This window comes from Lepisosteus oculatus, chromosome 13, assembly GCF_040954835.1.
Source record: "Lepisosteus oculatus isolate fLepOcu1 chromosome 13, fLepOcu1.hap2, whole genome shotgun sequence".
NCBI classification, from domain to species: Eukaryota; Metazoa; Chordata; class Actinopteri; order Semionotiformes; family Lepisosteidae; genus Lepisosteus; species Lepisosteus oculatus.
Window position 1 is genome coordinate 14,838,518 of NC_090708.1, and position 20,816 is coordinate 14,859,333.

At 37.4% G+C, this 20,816-nt stretch overlaps 2 protein-coding genes across 4 annotated transcripts in view; one reads left to right on the plus strand and one right to left on the minus strand.

Moving 5' to 3' along the window:
• hltf (helicase-like transcription factor) overlaps nucleotides 1–3,701 on the plus strand; it is a 22,475-nt gene extending 18,774 nt beyond the window's left edge. Inside the window, exons 22-24 of the mRNA XM_069197471.1 lie at nucleotides 87–267; nucleotides 639–719; nucleotides 1,189–3,701. Coding sequence (XP_069053572.1) covers nucleotides 87–267; nucleotides 639–719; nucleotides 1,189–1,335 — 409 coding nt within the window. The 3' untranslated portion in view covers nucleotides 1,336–3,701. The remainder of the gene's footprint in view (nucleotides 1–86; nucleotides 268–638; nucleotides 720–1,188) is intronic.
• On the minus strand, nucleotides 3,215–20,126 carry gyg1a (glycogenin 1a). Of its 3 annotated transcripts, none has more exons than XM_006637807.3 (8): nucleotides 19,976–20,126; nucleotides 16,362–16,497; nucleotides 15,830–16,004; nucleotides 15,265–15,427; nucleotides 9,141–9,267; nucleotides 6,905–7,124; nucleotides 5,113–5,163; nucleotides 3,215–4,559 (listed from the first exon to the last, which is right to left on the minus strand). In XM_006637807.3, the coding sequence occupies exons 1-8, from the start codon at nucleotides 19,983–19,985 to the stop codon at nucleotides 4,398–4,400; spliced, it is 1,044 nt and encodes a 347-aa protein (XP_006637870.1). In that variant the 5' UTR covers nucleotides 19,986–20,126; the 3' UTR covers nucleotides 3,215–4,397. The 3 variants fall into 3 exon arrangements, with proteins under 3 accessions (XP_006637870.1, XP_069053573.1, XP_015216784.1); XM_069197472.1 differs by lacking the exon at nucleotides 19,976–20,126 and adding an exon at nucleotides 19,661–19,762; XM_015361298.2 differs by lacking the exon at nucleotides 5,113–5,163 and having other exon boundaries at nucleotides 19,976–20,123.
• Nucleotides 20,127–20,816: the final 690 nt, after the last annotated feature.

Here is a 20,816-nt window from a genome sequence, read left to right on the forward strand (position 1 = left end):
TCAAGAAAACAAATTACACCATGGTGTGCATCCCTGTGCTGGGCAAAAAAAGATAACGGCCATTCAATTCTCTCCTTGGGGATTAGAGAACGTGGTTTCTTGTTTACACGTCTGGATGGCTCCATGAACCAGAAGAGGAGAGTGGCAGCTCTCCAGGCCTTTCAGAACACGAACCCAGGAACGCCGACCATATTGCTGCTGTCCCTTAAGGCCGGAGGAGTGGGCCTGAACCTAACCGCAGCCTCCAGGATTTTCCTCATGGACCCGGTAAGTGTTCCAAGTTGCACTGTGAAGGTAGGGCCCTTCTCCAGGCAGAAGGGAACAGTCACGGCCCCCGGTATAGGGGGTTGTGCACAGATGGCAGAAGTCTGCGTAATCCCTGCCAGAGGAGGATTTACAAAATACTAGCTATAGTTGTTGGAATAATTTTGTGAGCTTCAAGTGATTTATGACGCATGGCTTTGTTCTGTGCAACAGTGAGAAGATTGCTCTGTGTCACTTTAGGTCTTATAAACCAAGAAACATCATCCAATCTGTAACTCTTTTTATTTAATGTTAGTGGTTCCTGTTTCATCAGGGGTACATTTGGATGAATGGAAAAGGAGTTGTGTGAGATAGGTGTGAATCTCTGTTTACAGGCCTGGAATCCTGCAGCTGAAGACCAGTGCTTTGATAGGTGCCACAGGATTGGTCAGAAAAGAGATGTAGTCATCACCAAGGTGAACATTTTTTCTGCATTTGATTGTATACAGGTAGAATTTAGGAAAAATAAAATAGTCATAAACTGGATCCTCCATTTTCATCATTATATAGCAAATGATTAATAACCTTACATGTTTTGGATCTGTATTTTAGTATTAAATGCCTTTGTTGAAGCCAAGCACAATTTTACAATGAACAATAGGTTTCTTGTACAGTAGTTCAATTTCATGTACAGTAGATGAAAACTTGTTCTCAGGTAATAAAGTAAAGAAGGTTTAAAGGTATATTTAAGTTTATAAAATAAAGGTTATTGATCCTTTAGCAGACAGGAGCTTGGCGATGGATTTATATTACTTTAATATTAATTGTTAGAACTGTGTGCTCTGATCTATGATTTTTTTTATAAATGTGTTGCTACTTACGTCAAGAACAACATGTACCAGCTGACATAAATTAAGATGTTTTACTTGAATTCTGTCTTTCCAGTTCATTGTGAAAAACTCTGTTGAAGAAAACATGATAAAAATACAAAAGAAGAAGCGAGACCTGGTAGCAAAAGCCTTTGGACTCAAGAATTTGAACGAGAGAAAGCAAGCAAGGATTGAAGAAATTAAAACGCTTATGGAGATTTAGTAATCTTACCTAATTCCTTTGCTTTTGGGACCATTGACTGCAAAACTACAGCTTTTATTTGAACTTTATGTTGCATTTTGTACTTTCATATTTTGCAAATTTTTATATACTGTATGTAAAGATTCTTCATTAGGAAAGTGGTGAAATGAAAAGGTATTGTAAAATACAGAACACAGTGTCGTGCCTTGTGAATCTTAATTTACTGTAAATAGTATAGGAAAATAATTTAAAAGAAAATTAAGCATCGACAATCTTACTTTTGCACTAGAGAGATTAACTTTGCACACATTACAAACTGAGTGTTCCCTGCATTATGCTGAAAATGAGTGATATCTAATTTATCCTGAATCAAATCCCAGAGGTCCTGCCAAGGCCTAATGAGATTAATACACATAAATTTTGTGACTCTGTGTCTGGAAACAAGGTATGTTTTAGTACAGGTGGGTAGCTGCGTCAGCATGCGTAGGCTGCAAAGGAACAAGTAATAGGTTTATTCCATGCTGAAAAAAAGAAAAAAGAGAACAACGTTTCGGCCGTGGAGCCTTCTTCAGATGAAGAAGGCTCCATGGCCGAAACGTTGTGTTCTCTTTCTTCTCTTTCTTCTTTTTTTCAGCATGGAATAAACCTATTACTTGTTCCTATGTTTTAGTACATCTGCTTTGAAATCTAGTGACGTGATGTCAAATCTATCATTTTATCTTTAACATAATACTGCAAATGAACTTTAAGTGGTAGGACTGTTCATTTGTGAAGCAAGGGCTTTTTGCTCTATACTCAATTTACAGTGGTGAAAAAAAAAGTTTTTGAACCCTTTGGAATTACATGTATTGCTCCAGTAATTATCTGTACTCCTTCACACATTTTTTCCAGCACAGATAGTGAATGTTTAAACAATGTATTCAATATAGACATGAAAAAGTACAATTGTTTGTATGCTACTTGTTTAATCAGATTTTGTTGATCAATTATTATGACTTAAATGAAGATCGGATCACACTTTAGGAGCAATAATGCAGGAATACAGATGATTCCAAAGGGTTCACAAACTGTAACAAAACACGTCCTGAAGTGTTTTGTACTGCAGTGCTACAAAAAAATTCAGATCTTTTTTTTTTCCCCATCAGTGACAGAACAAGTTTGTTTCAATTACCAATTCTCTGAAGGGAAATAATCAAGGAGTCAGTTTCGTCACTACTAGAAGGAAAAGGCTAACTTCCTCGTTCACCTCTGTCTTAATTATTGGTTTGCAAAAACAAGTGATTTATAGAATCTATGTACATGAAATACAGGTACTACCTCCACCTGTCTATGATTAATATTTTAACACATTCATAATTGCCAGTACGCAATGGTATCCATTGTGGTATACTGTCCTTTGTATCTTAAACAAAGGGTCAAATTTCCCATTTAGTTCCAGTTGTTGAAGGAAAGGTATTGAGCTCTATGCTGCATAAAATCATAGAAGATGATCATGACTGTATGGGATAGTGCATACAACTACTAAAGCTTCAGACTGAATAGAATGAAAATTCCAACCCAACCAATAATTTCAGAGCTCAAAATTGTCTGGGTAAATAACAAATCTCTCAGGATTTGGAGTTTCTAAGTTGTTTTTTTTTTTGCATGCTAAGATCTCTATTGAAACCACATGTAAGGCAAGTGAAACAAAAAAAAATGACTTAAACACATTCATAGAGTGTTAGAAACAAAAGGTATTTTGGTTTTCTGTAAGCACACCTATGAAACAAAGAAAGCAGCAAGTGAAAACTGTAAAATCCATTTTGCTTAGGGGGTAAAAAAAATATTTCAAGTAAAACTAGTGCTGGGATACTTGCATTTGGTTTAGTATATTCTTCCCCCATCCTAAAAACAAAAAGTATTCTTTTTCACATCACTACTTTTATTTTGCAGATAAAGTGCAATGGTACAGAAAAATGTTTCAGCAGTTTAGTTATCCCAGCAGTGAATTCGACACTTTTCTAATTTCACAGAGGCATCAGTGTGCGATTATATATGCAGAGACCACAAGAAGCAAAATACTCGTGCTTTGTTAAGGCTCCCCACAATGGAGCAGACAGCCTTTTGAAACTACTGGAGTGTTACCACTGTTCAAAGGGCCAGAACAATATACAAGCATGAAACTTCAGTTACAGCAGCAGTCTCAGTGCAGTGGTGTTTTTGTAAACAGTACAGTATATTAAGCTAAGGCCGAGTAAAGTTTGCTCCCAGGGACTTAGAAGCGACAGAAAAAAAGACGATCTCATAAAACTATTGTATGTAGGAAAGTTTACTCGGGTTGTTGTATTTAATTGTTAAGTGCTATTAGAAATGCTCCTTAATAACATCTCAGTAACAGACATGCAAAATATATACAGAGAGGTCCTAGAGACTGTTCACGTTTTCATGGGTTGAGAGATCTGGGTATACCAGATCAGTATCATTAAAATATCAGGATAAAACATTCATAGCCATTCTAAAATGACTTGATATTTTCAGTATCTACAATTAATTTATAAGTCTATATTTCAGCCACAAAGTAAAAAAAAACTCCCCTCTATAAGCAGGGGAGTTATGGAAAAGGAGGAAATAGAGTTGACAAACTTGGCAATTTATTGAGTTAGCATGACCGTTAAACTTCAGAATTGCCACATTTTTTTGCAAGCCTCGTTTCCTATGTTGGTAAGCGTTTTGTGGACTTTCTTCACAGTGCAACATGTGCCATATGTTTGATTAAAGAGACGGGCTTCTAAACTCATGCTGTATAATACTAGGTTAAGGCATTGACCTACTGTACTATAGTTTTTAAATAAATAAAAAATTCTTGCAACAGTGCCGACACCACTATTGATGAGCTTCGATGGGAGTTAAGGATACCAGATTTGGGGGAAGGATTCCATATTGCATACACATTCTACCATTTCTCTGTATTCTATATTTGTGTAACTTTCAATGAACGTTCTCTCTGTAGCAAAAGAATGTGGACCATGTTCTGAGTGTGCTTTACTATCCTTTTGGAATCAATCTGTATAACTGCAACTCTTCGTTTAATTTTTCAGTGTATTTTACTTTAAGAAGGAGTCGAGCTTCTTCTGTATATTTTCAAAAGAGTCCTCTCCCATGTAGTCTGCTTGCCCCTGTTCCCACCTCTGCTTCCGTTCCTCGGAGGAAATGGGTGGAGGGGAGGGAGTGACTCGAATTTGGGACACTCCCTCAGTTATTGCATCCTGGAAGGGAAATGCAGTTTGTTAGCACCGCTTAAGGAGAAGGGTTTAAAAGAAAAAAAGAAAGATGCATATTAAAATAAAAGTCATGCAGTGCAAGCCTTTCACAAAAATGGCATCTTCTTCAAAATTAATATCTTAAAAAATGATAAGAGGGGCATGTGATCTAAACAGTAATGTTCCTATTAACGTAACAGCACATGGTTTCAGCCTAGAGGTCGTCTTCCCACTAATAAACACTCAAAATACCCCACTCAAGTTGATTTAACCTCTGACCTGGCTATTTCCCCCCTCCCCCCCAATATTACGTATATTTTTTGAAACGTAACTTTGGATAGAAAACCAGTCGTTTTTCAGAGGAGTGGAGGAGAGGGAAATAAAGTTTTTGACTGACTTGATTAAACATTACGTTTAATGGAGCACAGACATTTAGAACACATGAGGATCCCCTTCTAATGTTTGTTATGCTCATGATATAAAAAATGGAAGACGGGAACAAAAAAGAAATAATACAGCAGCTAGAGCAGAGGCAGGCCTAGGCTGGAGTTCTGCATACCTCTGAACAGAAGCCACAAGATAATGCCAGAGTACAGACCAAGTCTGAGAGCTGAAAGTTTATCAGATAAGTGAAAAGATGAAAGGAAGATGCAACATTAGCAACAGAGAATTGGTTCAAAACAGTCCGTCTCTTGTTGCAAGTGAGGTTTCTCAAAAACAAGGGTGGGGAATTCAAATCTGCTATACTGTAAATTCAAGATGCAGTGACATTGCTAATCTCAAGAACATGAATGCGTGAAAGGTATTACTAACTGCAGTCATAGCCCAAAAATGAATCCACATTCGGCACTTTTTAAAATTTAAAGGGTTGTATTCTCGGTATTGGTGTGTTTGTCCACATGTTACGGCATCAAATGAATGCAGTAGGACAGAGCTCTTAACAACCATGGTTATATTTAGTGTCTTGCAAAACTATTCACCCCCATGCAAAGTTTACAGATTTTCTTACTCTCTGATCTTGCAATCTTGAAACTTTCAAAATGGAATTATACTTAAAGGAATGATCTGACAAAGCTAGAACAATGAGCAGATATTACATTTAAAAAAAAATCGGATACAAAAATATTCTTAGAAAATGCATGGTGGGGCATGAGTCCTTCCATGATACCTAATGAACTTTTAGAACTTGAGCAATTTCTGGTAAGTAAAGGCTTATGGAGCCTTTACTTCAATACTTATGTAATCACATTTTGCTCCATACATCTTGTCTGCAGTTTTGTTAGACATTACTGCTCTTAGAATAATGTTCACTTTGATCATAACAGTTTTGAAAAAAAGTTATTTAGAAAAATATATACATTACAGGAAATGCATAAAAATGCAATATTATTGGCTATGGGTGATTACTTTTGCAAGGACTATATAAATAGCAGTAAAGCAGGGAAAATGGTTAATTTAATCCAGAGTTCAAAGGGTTGAATTCATCTCTTCCTCAGGGCTTTTAAGCCTTTGATGATTTAAAGAGCCAAAAGCTGCCAGACTGCAGATCCCAAGGACCAGAGCTGAGAATCTCCACTCTAAACAGGCTGTTCTAGAAATTTAAATATTTCAATTTCTGTTGCACTAAGAGTACATGGTAAGACATTTTCAGATGAGAAGTCAACCCCAAGCAGAATCAGTGGACACATTATTCTTCTCTGGTGTTTTCATACAACAAAACGTCAATAATACAAGACACGTATGAACTGACCTAAGCTAGTTTGCCTGTGATATTATAGATATCACAGGCAAAAGTTTCCACTCTTTCCTTTAATGATTTTCTTCAATCAGCCTGCTTGTTTATAAATTTAAGGTGTATTTTTCAATCTTTAAAACAGCAATAGTACTAAATATTACAAAACTCCTTTAAAATTCTATTTGAATTCCAATGCCGCAATTATGGTAACTCTTATTATGTTACAATACATAAGAATAACAAATTATACACTACTATAAGACAAGGCAGCACTAATTTATAGCAATGAACAAATTCTGACATGGACTATTTCCTTGTGAGGAGGTCAGATCCTTACAGGAAAGAGGGGCTATGAAAATGATCAAGCTGTTTGGATTAGTATTAATCCAAACAGCCATATCATTCTGTGCACCAATGTGGATCTGCAACTCCATGTAGCATACAGCACTGAGAACTGTCAATAGGCTGTGTTATCTTCATATCAATTTCTTCAATATTACAAATGCATGTTAAATCAATGCAAAACACAACACCCACACAGCAGACTCGGAGGGATTTTACAAGTGTTTTTAAAATAAATAACGGTCAGAAGAAAAACTGCAAAACTATCACTTACCGCTTGGCATCCAGTCTCTGATGGCTTCAAAACTCCTTTCTCTGTAAGCAAGGGGATTACAGAGGTGGAGAAGATGCTCCACCACATAGCCAGGAAGTCTGGATGGAGTGTAGACGACTCCTGGAAGTCACCATGGACACTTTTTGTCTTTGAGTCATAACTGTAATTCCATGGCTTAACTCTTCCCAGGAAATGGACCACCTTGGCATTGCTACCATACCTGCACAATTACAAGGGAAAAGAAACACCCAGTATGTTTTGTTTGACATCTGAGGTCCTCAGATTGGTTATAAGAGTTTTCCAACTTCTCCATTTACTGTATAAAAGAATTATTCTCCAAATTACAATGGACTGTGTTTATATATACTGTAGGTATAACAATGCCTCACTCAGTACAGAGTTGCCATTGTGCTTTTTGTCCTGCCCATGAGTTTAATTACTCCAAATACACAAGTATAAAAGAATGTCTGTTTGTCTGTCTGTATGCATACAGGCCAGTCGGAAACAACTACTTTTAGTGCCAAAGGCAAAATGTAATGTACAATAGCCAGCAAGCTCTCAGCCAGTGAGATTGTGGCGTGTACTGTATGACATTACATTTATAACCGCTCAACAAAACTCACTTCATCAAAAAAAAACCCGTCAAACTCAGCTACAGCCTGGTCTGTCCTGGCAGACGCAGCTCCTCCGATCAGCCTCCCACTACTGCTTGGAGGAGCGAAGGCAGACAATACTTAATGTACATAATCCCCAATCACACATGTTGCTGCACAGCACGATTTCTATGAAATTCTGTGTATTTCAGACTTTATGTAACTATAATTTAAAGTAGTTATACATTCTGTACACATTGGCTTTATAATTAGATTCTGTGGTAAAAACCAGCAATGCCATTACTGATACCCCAATAAAGCCATCCTACGTTGCTCATATGCTAGATATACAGTAGCACCCCTGGGAACACATGAACCCATGCTGTAAATGCTGAGCACTGGTTCCCACAATTCTCCCTTCTCTGGACCACAAACTCAGCATTAAGCAAGGAGTTGCTGTACATCGATGTTACCAACTTGCCATGCATCAGAGAAAGCAATAGGATTTCATTGAAAACCCATGGGGGGCAAATTTTAAATCTCATCATACAAATTCTGCAAATGATCTTGTAAGCTAAATATTACAAAATGAGTTTGGCCCTTGACCTCAGCATACGAACATTATTCACCGTTATTTGACAAATTTCACATTATTGACAACATTCTTTATTTGTATTTGCTTAAAGCTCTAAAAGATGCATTTGATTAACAGAGCTTGCACTAACAAGGTGTATTTTATTTTTCTCCAAATAAAGTACACAACGGTCTCAAACCAGTCATTGTTCTGTAAAACATATTCTTAGAAATGTAAAATTAATCGAAGTTGCATTTATTTCTAAAATATGATTTCATTGTAGGAAGAAATGTTCAACAAATCCAAGAGGCTATAATGTCTCTGCTACTTAGTAAGGAAACAACAAAGAAATGGAGAATGTGGGAAATAAGAGCTGCCTGTTTTCTCTTAAACTAGTGAAGCCTTCTCACTCCATCTCAATTCACAGAAAGCACAAGGTCTGGTCTTTAGCAGAGCTTAATGAACACCCAGCACCATTTTATACTCTAGCCATGCATAAATGTCTTTAAATAAACTGTGCTATTTTAAGCCAATGGTATCTCAGCTGTGGAACCCATGGTGGATATCCAAGAGCTGTAAAGAGGCCAGCATTGGTAATGCATATGCGAGCTGTTGCTCTAATCTTTGGTAACCTGATGTCACACCGTGGCACGAAACATTTTCATGTGACCTTATATTCTCTAATGGCTCATCAATTTTAACAGCAGACCCAGTCTACATACTACAGTACATAGAGTTGAGGGGTATAAAACGACTTTGTGTGGTACTTCCAAATGATGTTTCATACAAATTACACATCAGAAAAGCCCATGGTGCCATTCGCATCACTTTAGGAAAGTTACTAATGTCTGGACTTGAACCAGTACAAAATCTTTAGGATTAGATGCAAGAGAATCAACAAAATGATTTATTAATTTAAAAGATTTGATAATCAGAAACAAATGTAGTCATTTAGTCAAAAACCTAGAAGTATATGGGCTGCTTTTAGGCAACAGAAACCTGGCCTGAAGATTATGTGTAAACCAGCCAACACAAAAAGAGATAAATTAACCATTTAGGACATACATACTGCTTAAATGCTGGAAGATAAGAGTAGATCGCTATACTGCTTAGATTGTAAATAAAGGGAAGATGCTTGGAAATGTCTGCTGTAGCCCAGTTGCTGAAGAAGCTGTTCAGAATTCCCTGGTCCCCTCCTGAAAGCAGAAAAAGAAATAAACATCAGGTCCAGAGACAAATCTGAACGCTAGTACTCTAGTGAGACTTTCACTTTCCAAATTAAGCAACAATAGCTAAAGGTCATTTTAACACCTAGAATCCCATTACACTAATTCCAATTTAAGATACCTCAAATCTTCTTAAGAACAATCTCATTAAACAATTAATGCTGTGGTAGGTGAAGGAATAAAACTAGGATTACGTTACAATGATACTCAAGACAAATAGAAGAAATCCCACAGGGATCAAGATATAAGAAATAATTTTAAATGAAAGTCAAATCAAAGAAATATAATAGTACATAAGCCAAAGCTTTTAAAAGACACTCTACTAATGCTCCTAAACAACTAGTAAAGGTTGAAGTGTCAGCAAAGATTAATCAGAATTTCAACACCTCTAAGGCTGAATTTCCCACCATAGAACAGTGTTACATATAAAATGGAATGCAGCATTGAACTGGGTCCTACAAAGCTAAAACAGTCTTTGTCAGAGAAATGATAACAGGTTACAAACAAAGATGTAACCTTTTACAAAAATAAGAATGAAAACAATCTCTTTAAAAACAAAGACAAGTAGATTTTTAGACATCCTTTTTCAAAATTAAAAGCATTAAATGTTTAGTGAAAACGACAACCCAGTGATCCATACACCTGTAGCACCCTGTGTACTGGAACTAAATTGGCCTAGTTTGGCTGGCAGAGCTCCAGAAATCCATCCCAAAAATCACACTGATGTCCGTCTGATAGGAAGCAAATAACAGATATTAAAGGCAATCATTTAGAACTAATGACTGCACTACTACGGGATGAATAATGTTTTGTGTTAAACCGGTCAACTGGAAAAACAAGAACAGAAACTCCAAATTCTTCTGATCTTAGAGCTCTACACTTTCAGACTGCATTTTTCTATTTTAGGATTTACAGACACCATAAATTGGCAGAAACAAAGATGCATGGTCATTGTTCAGAAAACTTTCCATAATAAACTCATAGTAAACACTAAGGCTTTGTATACTATAAATGACAATTTGTCTTTTGTACTTACACATTTGTGTAAGTATATTACAAAATGAAAAAACTATTTCAATACTTACCTCTAAACACAGTGACCTCTATGATGTAATACAGAATAAGCATTGTTAAATGTTTTCTATTGCTGGAAAAGTTTATTGATAGATTTTTTGCAGCAGGCACATTGTTAAAATCTAAAGAATAATGCTATGTTTTCAATACTTACAGGGATTTTAACAAATACTAAAACTTGCTATTAACCAATTCAGTTTTCCAGATAAAAATTGAATTACAAAATAAGTGAGCCTCTTTTCAATGAACATCTCAGACACTAAGCATTTTCCCTTAAATCCTCAAGAACAATTTTCCGTTGAGTATTAATCCTAGATCCTTTAAAATGGTCCTAAGAATGTAAGAAAGGTTCCAAATGAGATGAGGCCATAACGCCCATCTGGCTTGGTAGGTAATTAGTAGTTAATTGACCCCAGGATCTCATCCAGTCGTTTCATGAAAGAAGCCAGAGTATCAGCTTCAACAACAGGGCTGTGTAGTTTGTTCTATACGCCCACAATCCTTTGGATAAAAAAAGACCCCTGTTCTTGGTTTGAAGCACACTTTTACAGTTTCCAGTTGTATCAGGTCTCTTTACATTTCTCTGTTAAAGACTAAAAAGGTTCAGTTCCTTCAGTCTGTTTATCAACGGATACTGTGTAGACAGTTGCACATTTATTTTATTTTAAGAGTTCATGCTGCTTCTCACTGATAAAGCAATTGTATATAACTGAAATTCAATATGTGAACAAGCCATATACCTATTTACAATGTTAATATATGAGTTAAGCCAGCAGTTATATCAACCTGCTGAAGCTAAGCAGGTGTGAGCCTGGTCAGTACCAGGATGGAGACCTCCTGGGAAAAATTAAGGTTGATGCTGAAAGGTATTAGAGGAGCCAGTAGGAGGCGCTCATTCTCAGTCTGTGTGGGTCCTAATGCTCCAGAATAGTGACGGGGACACTATCCTGTAAAAAGGTGCCGTCCTCCGGATGAGGCGTAAAACCGAGGTCCTGACTCTCTGTGGTCATTAAAAATCCCAGGGTGTTTCTTGAAAAGGGTAGGGGTGCACTGGGCAAATTTCCCATTGGCCTTAACCAATCACGGCCTCCTAATAATCCCCACAAATGGCTCTGTTCTCCTCCCCACTGATAGCTGATGTGGGGTGAGTGTAGTGGTGCACTATGGCTGCTGTCACATCATCCAGGTGGGTGCTACACATGGTGGTGGTGGAGTCCCCATTACCTGTAAAGTGTTTTGAGTGGAGTGTCCAGAAAAGTGCTATATAAAAGTGTGAGGAATTAAACCCAGTTTCAGCCAAAACAAAGAATTTGAATTCATTTGGATGGTGTGAAGACAGCCAATTTCCACACAGCAAGACCACCATCATATTAACATGGCAATGTGAACGGTAGTTGATATAGCGATATCCTTCTTTGTACTTCAGTGCTCTATTTAAAATTTCACCACATACTTATGTAATAACAACGTGGGAGATTTCCATGGCTGCAGGGTCATTAAAACAGTAAAAGACAGTTATTAAGGAGAAGATGATCTTTAATGGTCTCAGTTCTGTAAACCTGTGAGAAATACTGCTGCCTCGACACAGCTATTAATTCTGTGATTTCCAAGTTGGTAAAAACAGGAATGGTGCCACAAACAGGCTTATTTGGTACATCCCTCAAATCTTTTAATACAAACCTTTAGTGTGGACACAGTGTACAATCAAACTGCAAATACATATATTTAATAGTTTCCACATTGCACTTATAGTACTCCCAAGGAAATCAGTTTGCGAGAGGGACTGGGACTGACTGACTGGGCGTGACTGTTTCTTTACACGCCATTCACAATTAAGGAAAACCTGTTCCAGTCTTTCAACATGATAGCATTGTGCCATGCAGCATCAGGGATTTTAAGCAGAACTGTGGCAAAGCAAGTGTCCATTTGTGTTCTCTAATCAAGGAAAGCTTCTGCAGAATCATTCCTGGACCACTACTGCTATGGTTTAAAATAGGCAAGCTATCACTATGTTTTGCTGAACAAAAACCCTCTGGGATCTCTTCGTGCAAGTCACTTTATTACTTTATATGGGGTTAGTGTGCTCATTTCTAAAGGATGATCAAACATTGCAAAGTATGTTCCAAGTTTATCTTGGCACAGTATTAAACTACAGAAGATAGTTCTCAGATAGCCTGCAGCATGTCTGCAATACCAAAGGTGGAACTGGTAAAATCATTTTCAATTTTGAAAGGATTCAGGACATTTTTCCTAGAGCCTTAGAGCTATGTTAGTTTAAACAAAAATAATTCCACACACGATATGGGTTCAAAGTAGTGGTACTGTAATCTGAAATTCAGAGCACTATTAATGCAACATATGGCAATTAGCATGGGAGAACCATCCAAACTATTTGGATCCACACAAGTTACAGTGGTGATCAGCTGTCCCAATTAAGATATCCACGAAGCACATAATTCAGGACAGTGACAGGTCATTTCTTTCTTTCATGAAGTAAATGCGTTATGCAACTTATTTTTAGGGGAAACAAACAGGCTTTAAGAGAACCAAGTCTGATGTTTTTTTCCCCTAAACTTCTATCACCTCAAACCTGTCAAAGTATGCCTTAATGTACCCTGAAAAGTTTGATTTTCACATACACATAAAATATTTCCTTTTATCACAGAAATTAACTGCCTGAAAAAATAAGCTGTACCTTTAAGTGTACTCTCCATAAAATAATTACAATGCACTGAAAGATAGATGTTTGTTATAGTTTCTACATAGTAAATTATAACTGAGCTTTTTAAAATGAGCTATTTTAACAACGTAAGCCCTCACACAGGTAGCTGTAATGGATTTTGAGCAGGTCAGGTCCCGGTGACCCACACAGCTACCGATTTTCTGAGTTCTTTACTTGAATGATTCCTCAATTGCACCTACAGTTCATGTCGTTTGTTTAAAACCTTTTCAATTTTCTTGTACTCAAAGTTTGGAGATTTTCAGTTTAAGAAACACAACACTTAAGTGGAAACCTCCTATAAGTTAGGATCTAAAAAAACAGTTCAAACTAAACGTCTTATGTTTATTAAGGGTTCAATTATTTAACTGAAAATCAGCAGGTGTGTGGAAACCCACTGGCCTACACGCATTAACTTAGAGATGGACTACTCTGCTCATCAAGACCAACAGACCCATGGCTCTTCTTTCTGATCTTAGTGAATGCACTTGGAAAATGAACTGAAGCACCTGTTCCTTTAGGACTTAGTCTTGCCGTTAAAAAGCAAAAGTACCCGAATCAGAAGTGAAATCTAGGAGCAGTAGAAACTAGATGGACAGTGCATTTGAAATCAAGAACTGGAGGCCTTTCTTTATGAAAGGGGGTGTGGGAGTAAGGAACAAGATACCCAGACATGCTGTTGAAGCCGATACCTTAGTTTTTGCTTTCAAGAAAAAGCTGGATGAGATCCTCTGATCAAGCATCTACTAGCAACCACACAAGCTAGATGGGCTAAATGGTACTTATTTGTAACCTCTCTTAAGTTCCTACCTGTAAACCCTGCAGGACTCCAGGCTCACGAGAAACAGAATGTGCCATATCTGCATTAATGTGAACAGGTGCATCTATTGTGCACAAATACGTCTGAAGCATTATTAACCCCCTTCTTGTATGATATCCATGTTTTAATAATATGAATGGTCACCCCTATGTCAAAGACTGTTGCAATCCACAGTGATTCTTCACTAAACAGCAGCAACACAGCAGACAAACAAGCTCATTCACTAACCTATATTTATGAAGTATCCATGTAAGAACTGTACAATAGCCCAGCACCAACTCATTATGTTTGGACTCAGATGGCCTTATGTTTTCTGCCAGTATGTCGCTGAGGACAGCATTCGATGAATGTAGTTTGCTGGATTACCACAGTTCCTAAAAGACCCAGACATGGCCTAACAGCTTTTGTAAATGTACAATTCTGACCAGTAGGAGATTTATTCTTAGAACTGTGTGCTCTTGTAAAATGTCATGTCAGGGATCTGTTAAATAAAAAAGGCAACTTCGTAAAAAGGTTACCATGTCTACAATAAAAACACTATTACTGAACAGATATGCAGTAAAAGGGGTCTTTGTTTCAAAATCTGACCACTAATAAATCCTCATATTTATTAAACAAAATAATAAAATATCACAGACTTTACATGAAGAATGAAATCACAGAAACACTGGGGATTTAGCATCATGCATTATGTTTACATCTGAAGACAATTTTGAAAAGCTTTTTGAAAAGCTTTTTGGCAATTGAAATGCAAAGCTCAGTTCTTTCTGAGCACAAGGGAAATGTCTGTAAAGGTGCCGTTTTTGAAAATGGAAATCCGTGGTAAATGACATCCTTTGGAAAGGCCTCTTCAAATTAAGCACCAAGCAAGATTAGGAGTAAATATAAGGATAGAGTTGCCATTATATTCAGGAGCTGGGGATATTCAGTCAACATACAGTACAAGCCTCTTAACTGAAGCTCAAAAGCCTACAAAAGCCATACCGCCAACTTATTCCCGAAACATGGAAATGTTTGTTTCTTTGCATTTTTATACAACGGTGTATAAAAACACAAAACCTCCAGATTATTACTAAACTAGTTATGCTTTTGCTAGCTGTCCATTTCTCACTGGGAACTGAATTTGCCAATTCACTTTCAGAGGGGTTAAAACAAGACAAGCAAATCCACTCACTCATGATGCTGGTTAATGCAGTTTATTGAATGTTCTGTAAATGGCTTAATGGCTGTAACAAAGCACAGGACATAATGTAGCTATTTAAACATAATAAAGAAGCTTCAATGCAGACCACTATACAGGGATGTAAGTTTAGTCCCCTTAGTAAGGAACAGCAGAGAGATAGATTATGCTTACCATCAAAACTCCCCTTCTCTGAACAGAATGTTAAGAGTTGATCATAAGTTTCCTTAGAGGGCCGAAACACAAACACACCAGAATTGAAACAGTCTGGCCAGCCAGGATCTGGTGCAGCAGACAACTCTTCCCGCTCAAAGAGCTCATCGATATTTGATACAACCTACAAAAAGGAAGGAAAACTTGCATTATTGATATACTGGATGCACTGTACTTCAGCTATTCTCCATTTGATTAGAAAGTATTTTAAATAAATCAGAAGCTTCTTCTCTTTCCACAGCTTTATAGGAGCTTGCGTGCATGCTTCAGCTTAGGCTTGACATGAAAGCTGGACAGGAGATAATTTATTCAGTCTTTGGCTTCTTTAAATGGTCATTAAATATTCATCAGGACCAATCATAAACTTACCCTAAGTTTTCCAGACAACAAATAAATTAAAACTGTTCAGAATTATCTAAATAGTGCACCCCCTGACTTGTACATTAACAAATACACTGATCATGCCCATTTCTAATAACATGCATTAGTTTGCACATATATTATTTAGAAATAGTGGACTACTAACCATTGTGTCTGCATCCATAAAAACACATTTAGAGTAGTGCGTCAATGTCCAGCAGTGGAGTTTAGTCAAAGTAACGCCCAGTTCAGGTCTCTTCATGAGGGTCAAATGCGCAGAATCTCCACTGTCTAACACGTCCACTAGCCTAACCTCATCATAGATCTTCTGAAGCACTGCCCTAGTGCAGGAAGGAAAAAAAAAAAGGACAATTACCAAAGCATCTTTATTTCTGACCATTTTACTGTATTTCTACTTATCAACTAGGTGATAAAGAGCAAAATCATCACCCCCAGCCAATCAGAACTCTACTCCCAAAGACATAGAAGAACCACAAATGTAACTGGGAACTTCGAAAAGACATTGCAGTACTTTTCTTAACCAAACATCCCAATTGTATTCAGTGCTATTCAAATTGCAGTCTAATGGCGACACCAGACAAAGAGCTCTTGTAGAATTGTGCATCATAATTAACAGTATTTCACTTTCAAATAAGACATTCAGCAGCATCACCAGTGATCCCTGAAAAATGAAGTACCTCATGGACTGAGACACCTGAGGAGTCGCAAGCACCACCAGCTTTCTTGACGTTTTGTGGTTCCGCAGTGTTGTCCCCAGAACCAAGGCTCCTTTGCAATAGACATCATTCGTGACTAACGTAACGAAGGCTTGATCTATTCAATAATAGAACAGACGTGGAAAAAAATTATTCACACCACAATGCAAATCCCACAAACAAAAAATTACAAGATGCGTCATGACCGAGATGAATTAATCAATTTCTCTGATTACTCAGATAAACATTACAGTATCCAAAGAAAAAAAAAAAGTCTACTTTTACTTAAGTTTAATTTTGCAGCCGCTATGTTCTTTTGCTAGGATTTAAAATGGAGTTCAACTCTTTACAAAATTACACTTACAGACTATGATTCCTCTTTTACGCGAATTTCAGATGCCTCTGGCAAGAACAAGAATGAAATACAAACTTGTGGTAAAGAATTACATGAATGTCTGGAATGTGTTGTTGTTTGACTCATGATTGAAAAAAAAAAGTATCAATCAGTGGGCCCAAGAGTGAGACATCAGCAATTGCCTGGATTGCAAATGCTCTGGCCATGAGCCAAGCAGAGAGACACATTAAGCAAAGCATTTTCAGCACTGCTGGATTGATTATACACAGAGGACAAGAAACTGTCCTTCAAAAACCTGCACACTTCCACTTCCACACAGTAGTCTGTGCATTTGTACTGGAACACAGACCTTGCTTTCCATACACTGTAATAAGAATAGATACCATTTAGTAATCTTAATGCATAAATTCGTCAGGAACTACATGTACTACTAAGTCACTAAACAGTCCTGATAGGATAATTAACATCCCTGAATTACAAGCAACTGTGGCCAGATGTTTCCAGCCTACAGTACATACCCATACTCTTAGAAATGTAATGGGGAAACACGTCTGGATATCCTGCGCCAAAGAGATGTAAATTTAAAACAAAAGAGATCAAAGTGTGCAAGAGATTCAATTCCTGACCATTTGCTATCCTGCATTAACAAACATAAAGGAACCACAGTCAAGAAACATGAGAATATTTCTGCTAAAGAGGTTGTAACAGCCACAGCGAAGGGGTTAAAATACAGTATATGTTGAAAGCTCACCTCCAGCTGCCATTCTAAAAATGTCTGCCTGGGTCAACGGAAACAATTTAGAATTTGAACCATCATACTTATGGGCACAGCAGAACACATACCTCTTCTTTTATTAGAAAAAGTCTTTATGCTTAGTTTCCTTCAGTCTTTGTATGGAACTCCTTCATTAATTAAGTAGGTGCCTCATGAATACATGTAGCCAAAACTAAATGGAAGAACAATAGATTCAACCTCATTAAAGTTTAGCAATCACACTGGAAACCTACCAAATTCTATATTTCTAAAACTGATTTTGATGTAAAAGCTTAACTGTAATATTATGAATATTTATAAGATCTCAACAGTTTTAAGCAGAAATTTAACTTGAAACCTCGCCTTCCCATGATAAGCCAAGAAATGTGGATAAATGGAAATATTAAAAACATTTTGAATAAGCTTTTTATTTTCAGCAACATTTCTAAGGGCGTGATTTAGGCCTCTTTGGAAATATTTTCAGATATAATGGAAAACAATATATATCAAGGGAACAGAAAAGAAAATATTGAATGTATGCATACTGTAGAAATCATGAAAATTTGACAAAGCGGAAAGTGGGGACAACTTTAAAAAGTATTGTAATACTAATGTAATGGGAAAAATACATTTAGTAAAATACGTTTAGTAAAATTACAAATAAATGCTCCCCTTCAGAAGAGAAGCATGCCCGAACTCACATTAAAAACATGTTATTGAATTTCCACTGTGAGAGGTCTGTTTTCCCAAAACCTTACAAACTGCCGTTTCTTTATCAAACAACAACCTTAGGCAGGTAGAAAACACACGTAGACTCGTTGCAGATACAAAAAAAAAATCAAAAGCTACAAGATATGAGAGGAGAATTAAAATTTGTCAACGGTTTACTTAGCTCTCCACAATGACAAAATCTTTTAAAATCCTTTTGAAAAGAGGAGTTTCCCCCAACCACTTAAGGAGAACCCGTAGTGAATTCTAATCTTCACGTTAGATTTTACAAGTTGCTGTGCTTTTAGAGCAATATATTTAACGTCTTGCAGATTGGAGAAGATTTAGCTCAAGATTTTTTTAAAAAAGAAATCAGATTCAGCGAACTGCTACGAGTGACGTGGAAGCCACACTAAGTACTAGGGTGGATGTTCAATGTCAGCACTAAAAGGCTTCACGCACACCATGTGGGACATCACTCGCGGCTGTTCTTTCAGTGTGGGCAGCGATACAACACCCAAGTACAAGATGACAAATGAAACAGGTGGTTGTGTAATCGCTGGTCCCCCAGGCACAAACAAAAATTTGGAATCACTTGGGCTGGGCGTTTTAACACCCCAACATAACACGCGAATACAAGGCAGGATGCATCAGCTGCCTAATATGAACCAAGAACGGGACTGTCCAGAGGGAAATTTCTCCTGCGTAAACCCATTGCAATTATCGTTTAATGAGAAGAGGCTGTCAGAATTTCAATTTTGAGAAGTCAGTGAAGAGAGGTACCACTCTTCTACGATGTTAAAAGATTCAAGACAATATGGCAAGCAAGACATTCCACAGTAATGAAAGTGACATTTTAAATCTACAAACAAAATAAAAAGAAAACAACCAAAGTCTGTATGAGTGAAGCACCTGCGTCTTTCTTGTATTTTGTCTCGTCTAGAGAGCACGTCTTAGATACAGTACATTTCGTCTGCCAAGCCACGATATTAGAGGTTTAATCCCGCCGTCCGAAAACTGCTATGCATTGACCAGCGTGACCTCCAGTTGACTTGAACGTAAAGGAAACGTCACCCAGCCTTCTTAAACCGCATTTTCAAAATTAACTAGCTGACATTTGAATTGAGATTCAGCTAACCGCTACGCGGAAGCCTAGTAAAATCAGGAAATCATGTTCGAAAAAAAAAAACAGCTACAGTTAAAAAGAATTCCAATAAATATCTAGCTATCAGAAACCGTACCAAACAAACGATCCTGCTGTGAATGTACTGGACGTGCTGTGGAATCAAAGGATACTGGAACATAAAAGTAGCATTTCCGTTTTTTCGTCCTCGTTACACATCAGAGATGACGCCAGTGCTGCGTGCTTTCGCGAAGAGATACAATGGCACACCTCTTAGTGCAATACCATGTCACCCTTGACTGTAGAAAAGCTGAAAACAGAGAAAGCCCCTCACAACTCACCCGGACATCAATTGCAGCCCACAAACAGGCCTTTGCCTTACCGTGACACCATATTGCTACTACAAACCCGAGACTACTATTACACTGTACGAAGAAATCGACTATAACAGGCTTCATTTGATCCAATTTGCAGACTCTGATTTTTTTGCTTTAGTTCAATTTTTTAAAGTATTTTGTAACTTCAACAGAATTCAAATTACTAGTGCCCGGACCTGCAACTTCATCACTGCAGGTTTTCTTTTTCGCACTGACCAAAAAAAAGGAAGAAGCGGGCAGAAATCAAATGCAACATTTGTTTCCCACAGCACATCTTACCTGCTGTCATGATTCCCGAAGTGTCAACGCTCTTTTGCAGCCAAACGAGAAACCACTAATTCCTAAGTAGCACACTCTGATACGAAACTGTAAGTTTATAGTAGAGAAGAGGCAGTACCAATTTTATATACTCCCTTGTCATGTGATCTGCGGTCACCGACAACACACATCCCCGTCATTCAACTGCGGAACAGAAGCACTTTCAGATTGTGAAAGACGACTCACCTACCAGGCAGTTTAAATATGATTTGTAGATCCTGACACTTCAAAGTTACAAAAGATAAATGAAATTTAAGTATAGCAGTTGTCAATTTACCTAACTATGGCAGCCATGCTTGTTTCGGAATTCATTTTAAATGTTGTTAACACGGGGTGTGTTGCAAGCTTTGAATACGTTGACACCTGAAGAAGGCTCCACGGCCGAAACGTTGTGTTCTCTTTCTTCTTTTTTTCAGCATGGAATAAACCTATTACTTGTTCCTTTGAATACGTTATTCGTGGGATCTAGATAAACGAACTTAGTATGTATTCGGCTTCCCCCAGCATCAGATCTGTTATATGTTTAAAAAAAAAATCTTAGTTCCTCATTTTTCTTACAGTAGTTTAGTTTTCCTGGAATGATCCCGAGCATTGTTCTTAGAGAATCTGAAATAGGGATTGTTTTGAAGGATTGTCGTTAATAATGTACCTCTGTTAATTCTCTGCACATTTATACATTTACCCGAAACCTCAGCAGGTGCATCGTAGCGGAGTTAAAATAATGCGATTTTTATAATGACGCAATTAAACTGTTCAGCTGCACTTATGAATAAAACGTAGAACAAAGTTTGAAAAAATGCCC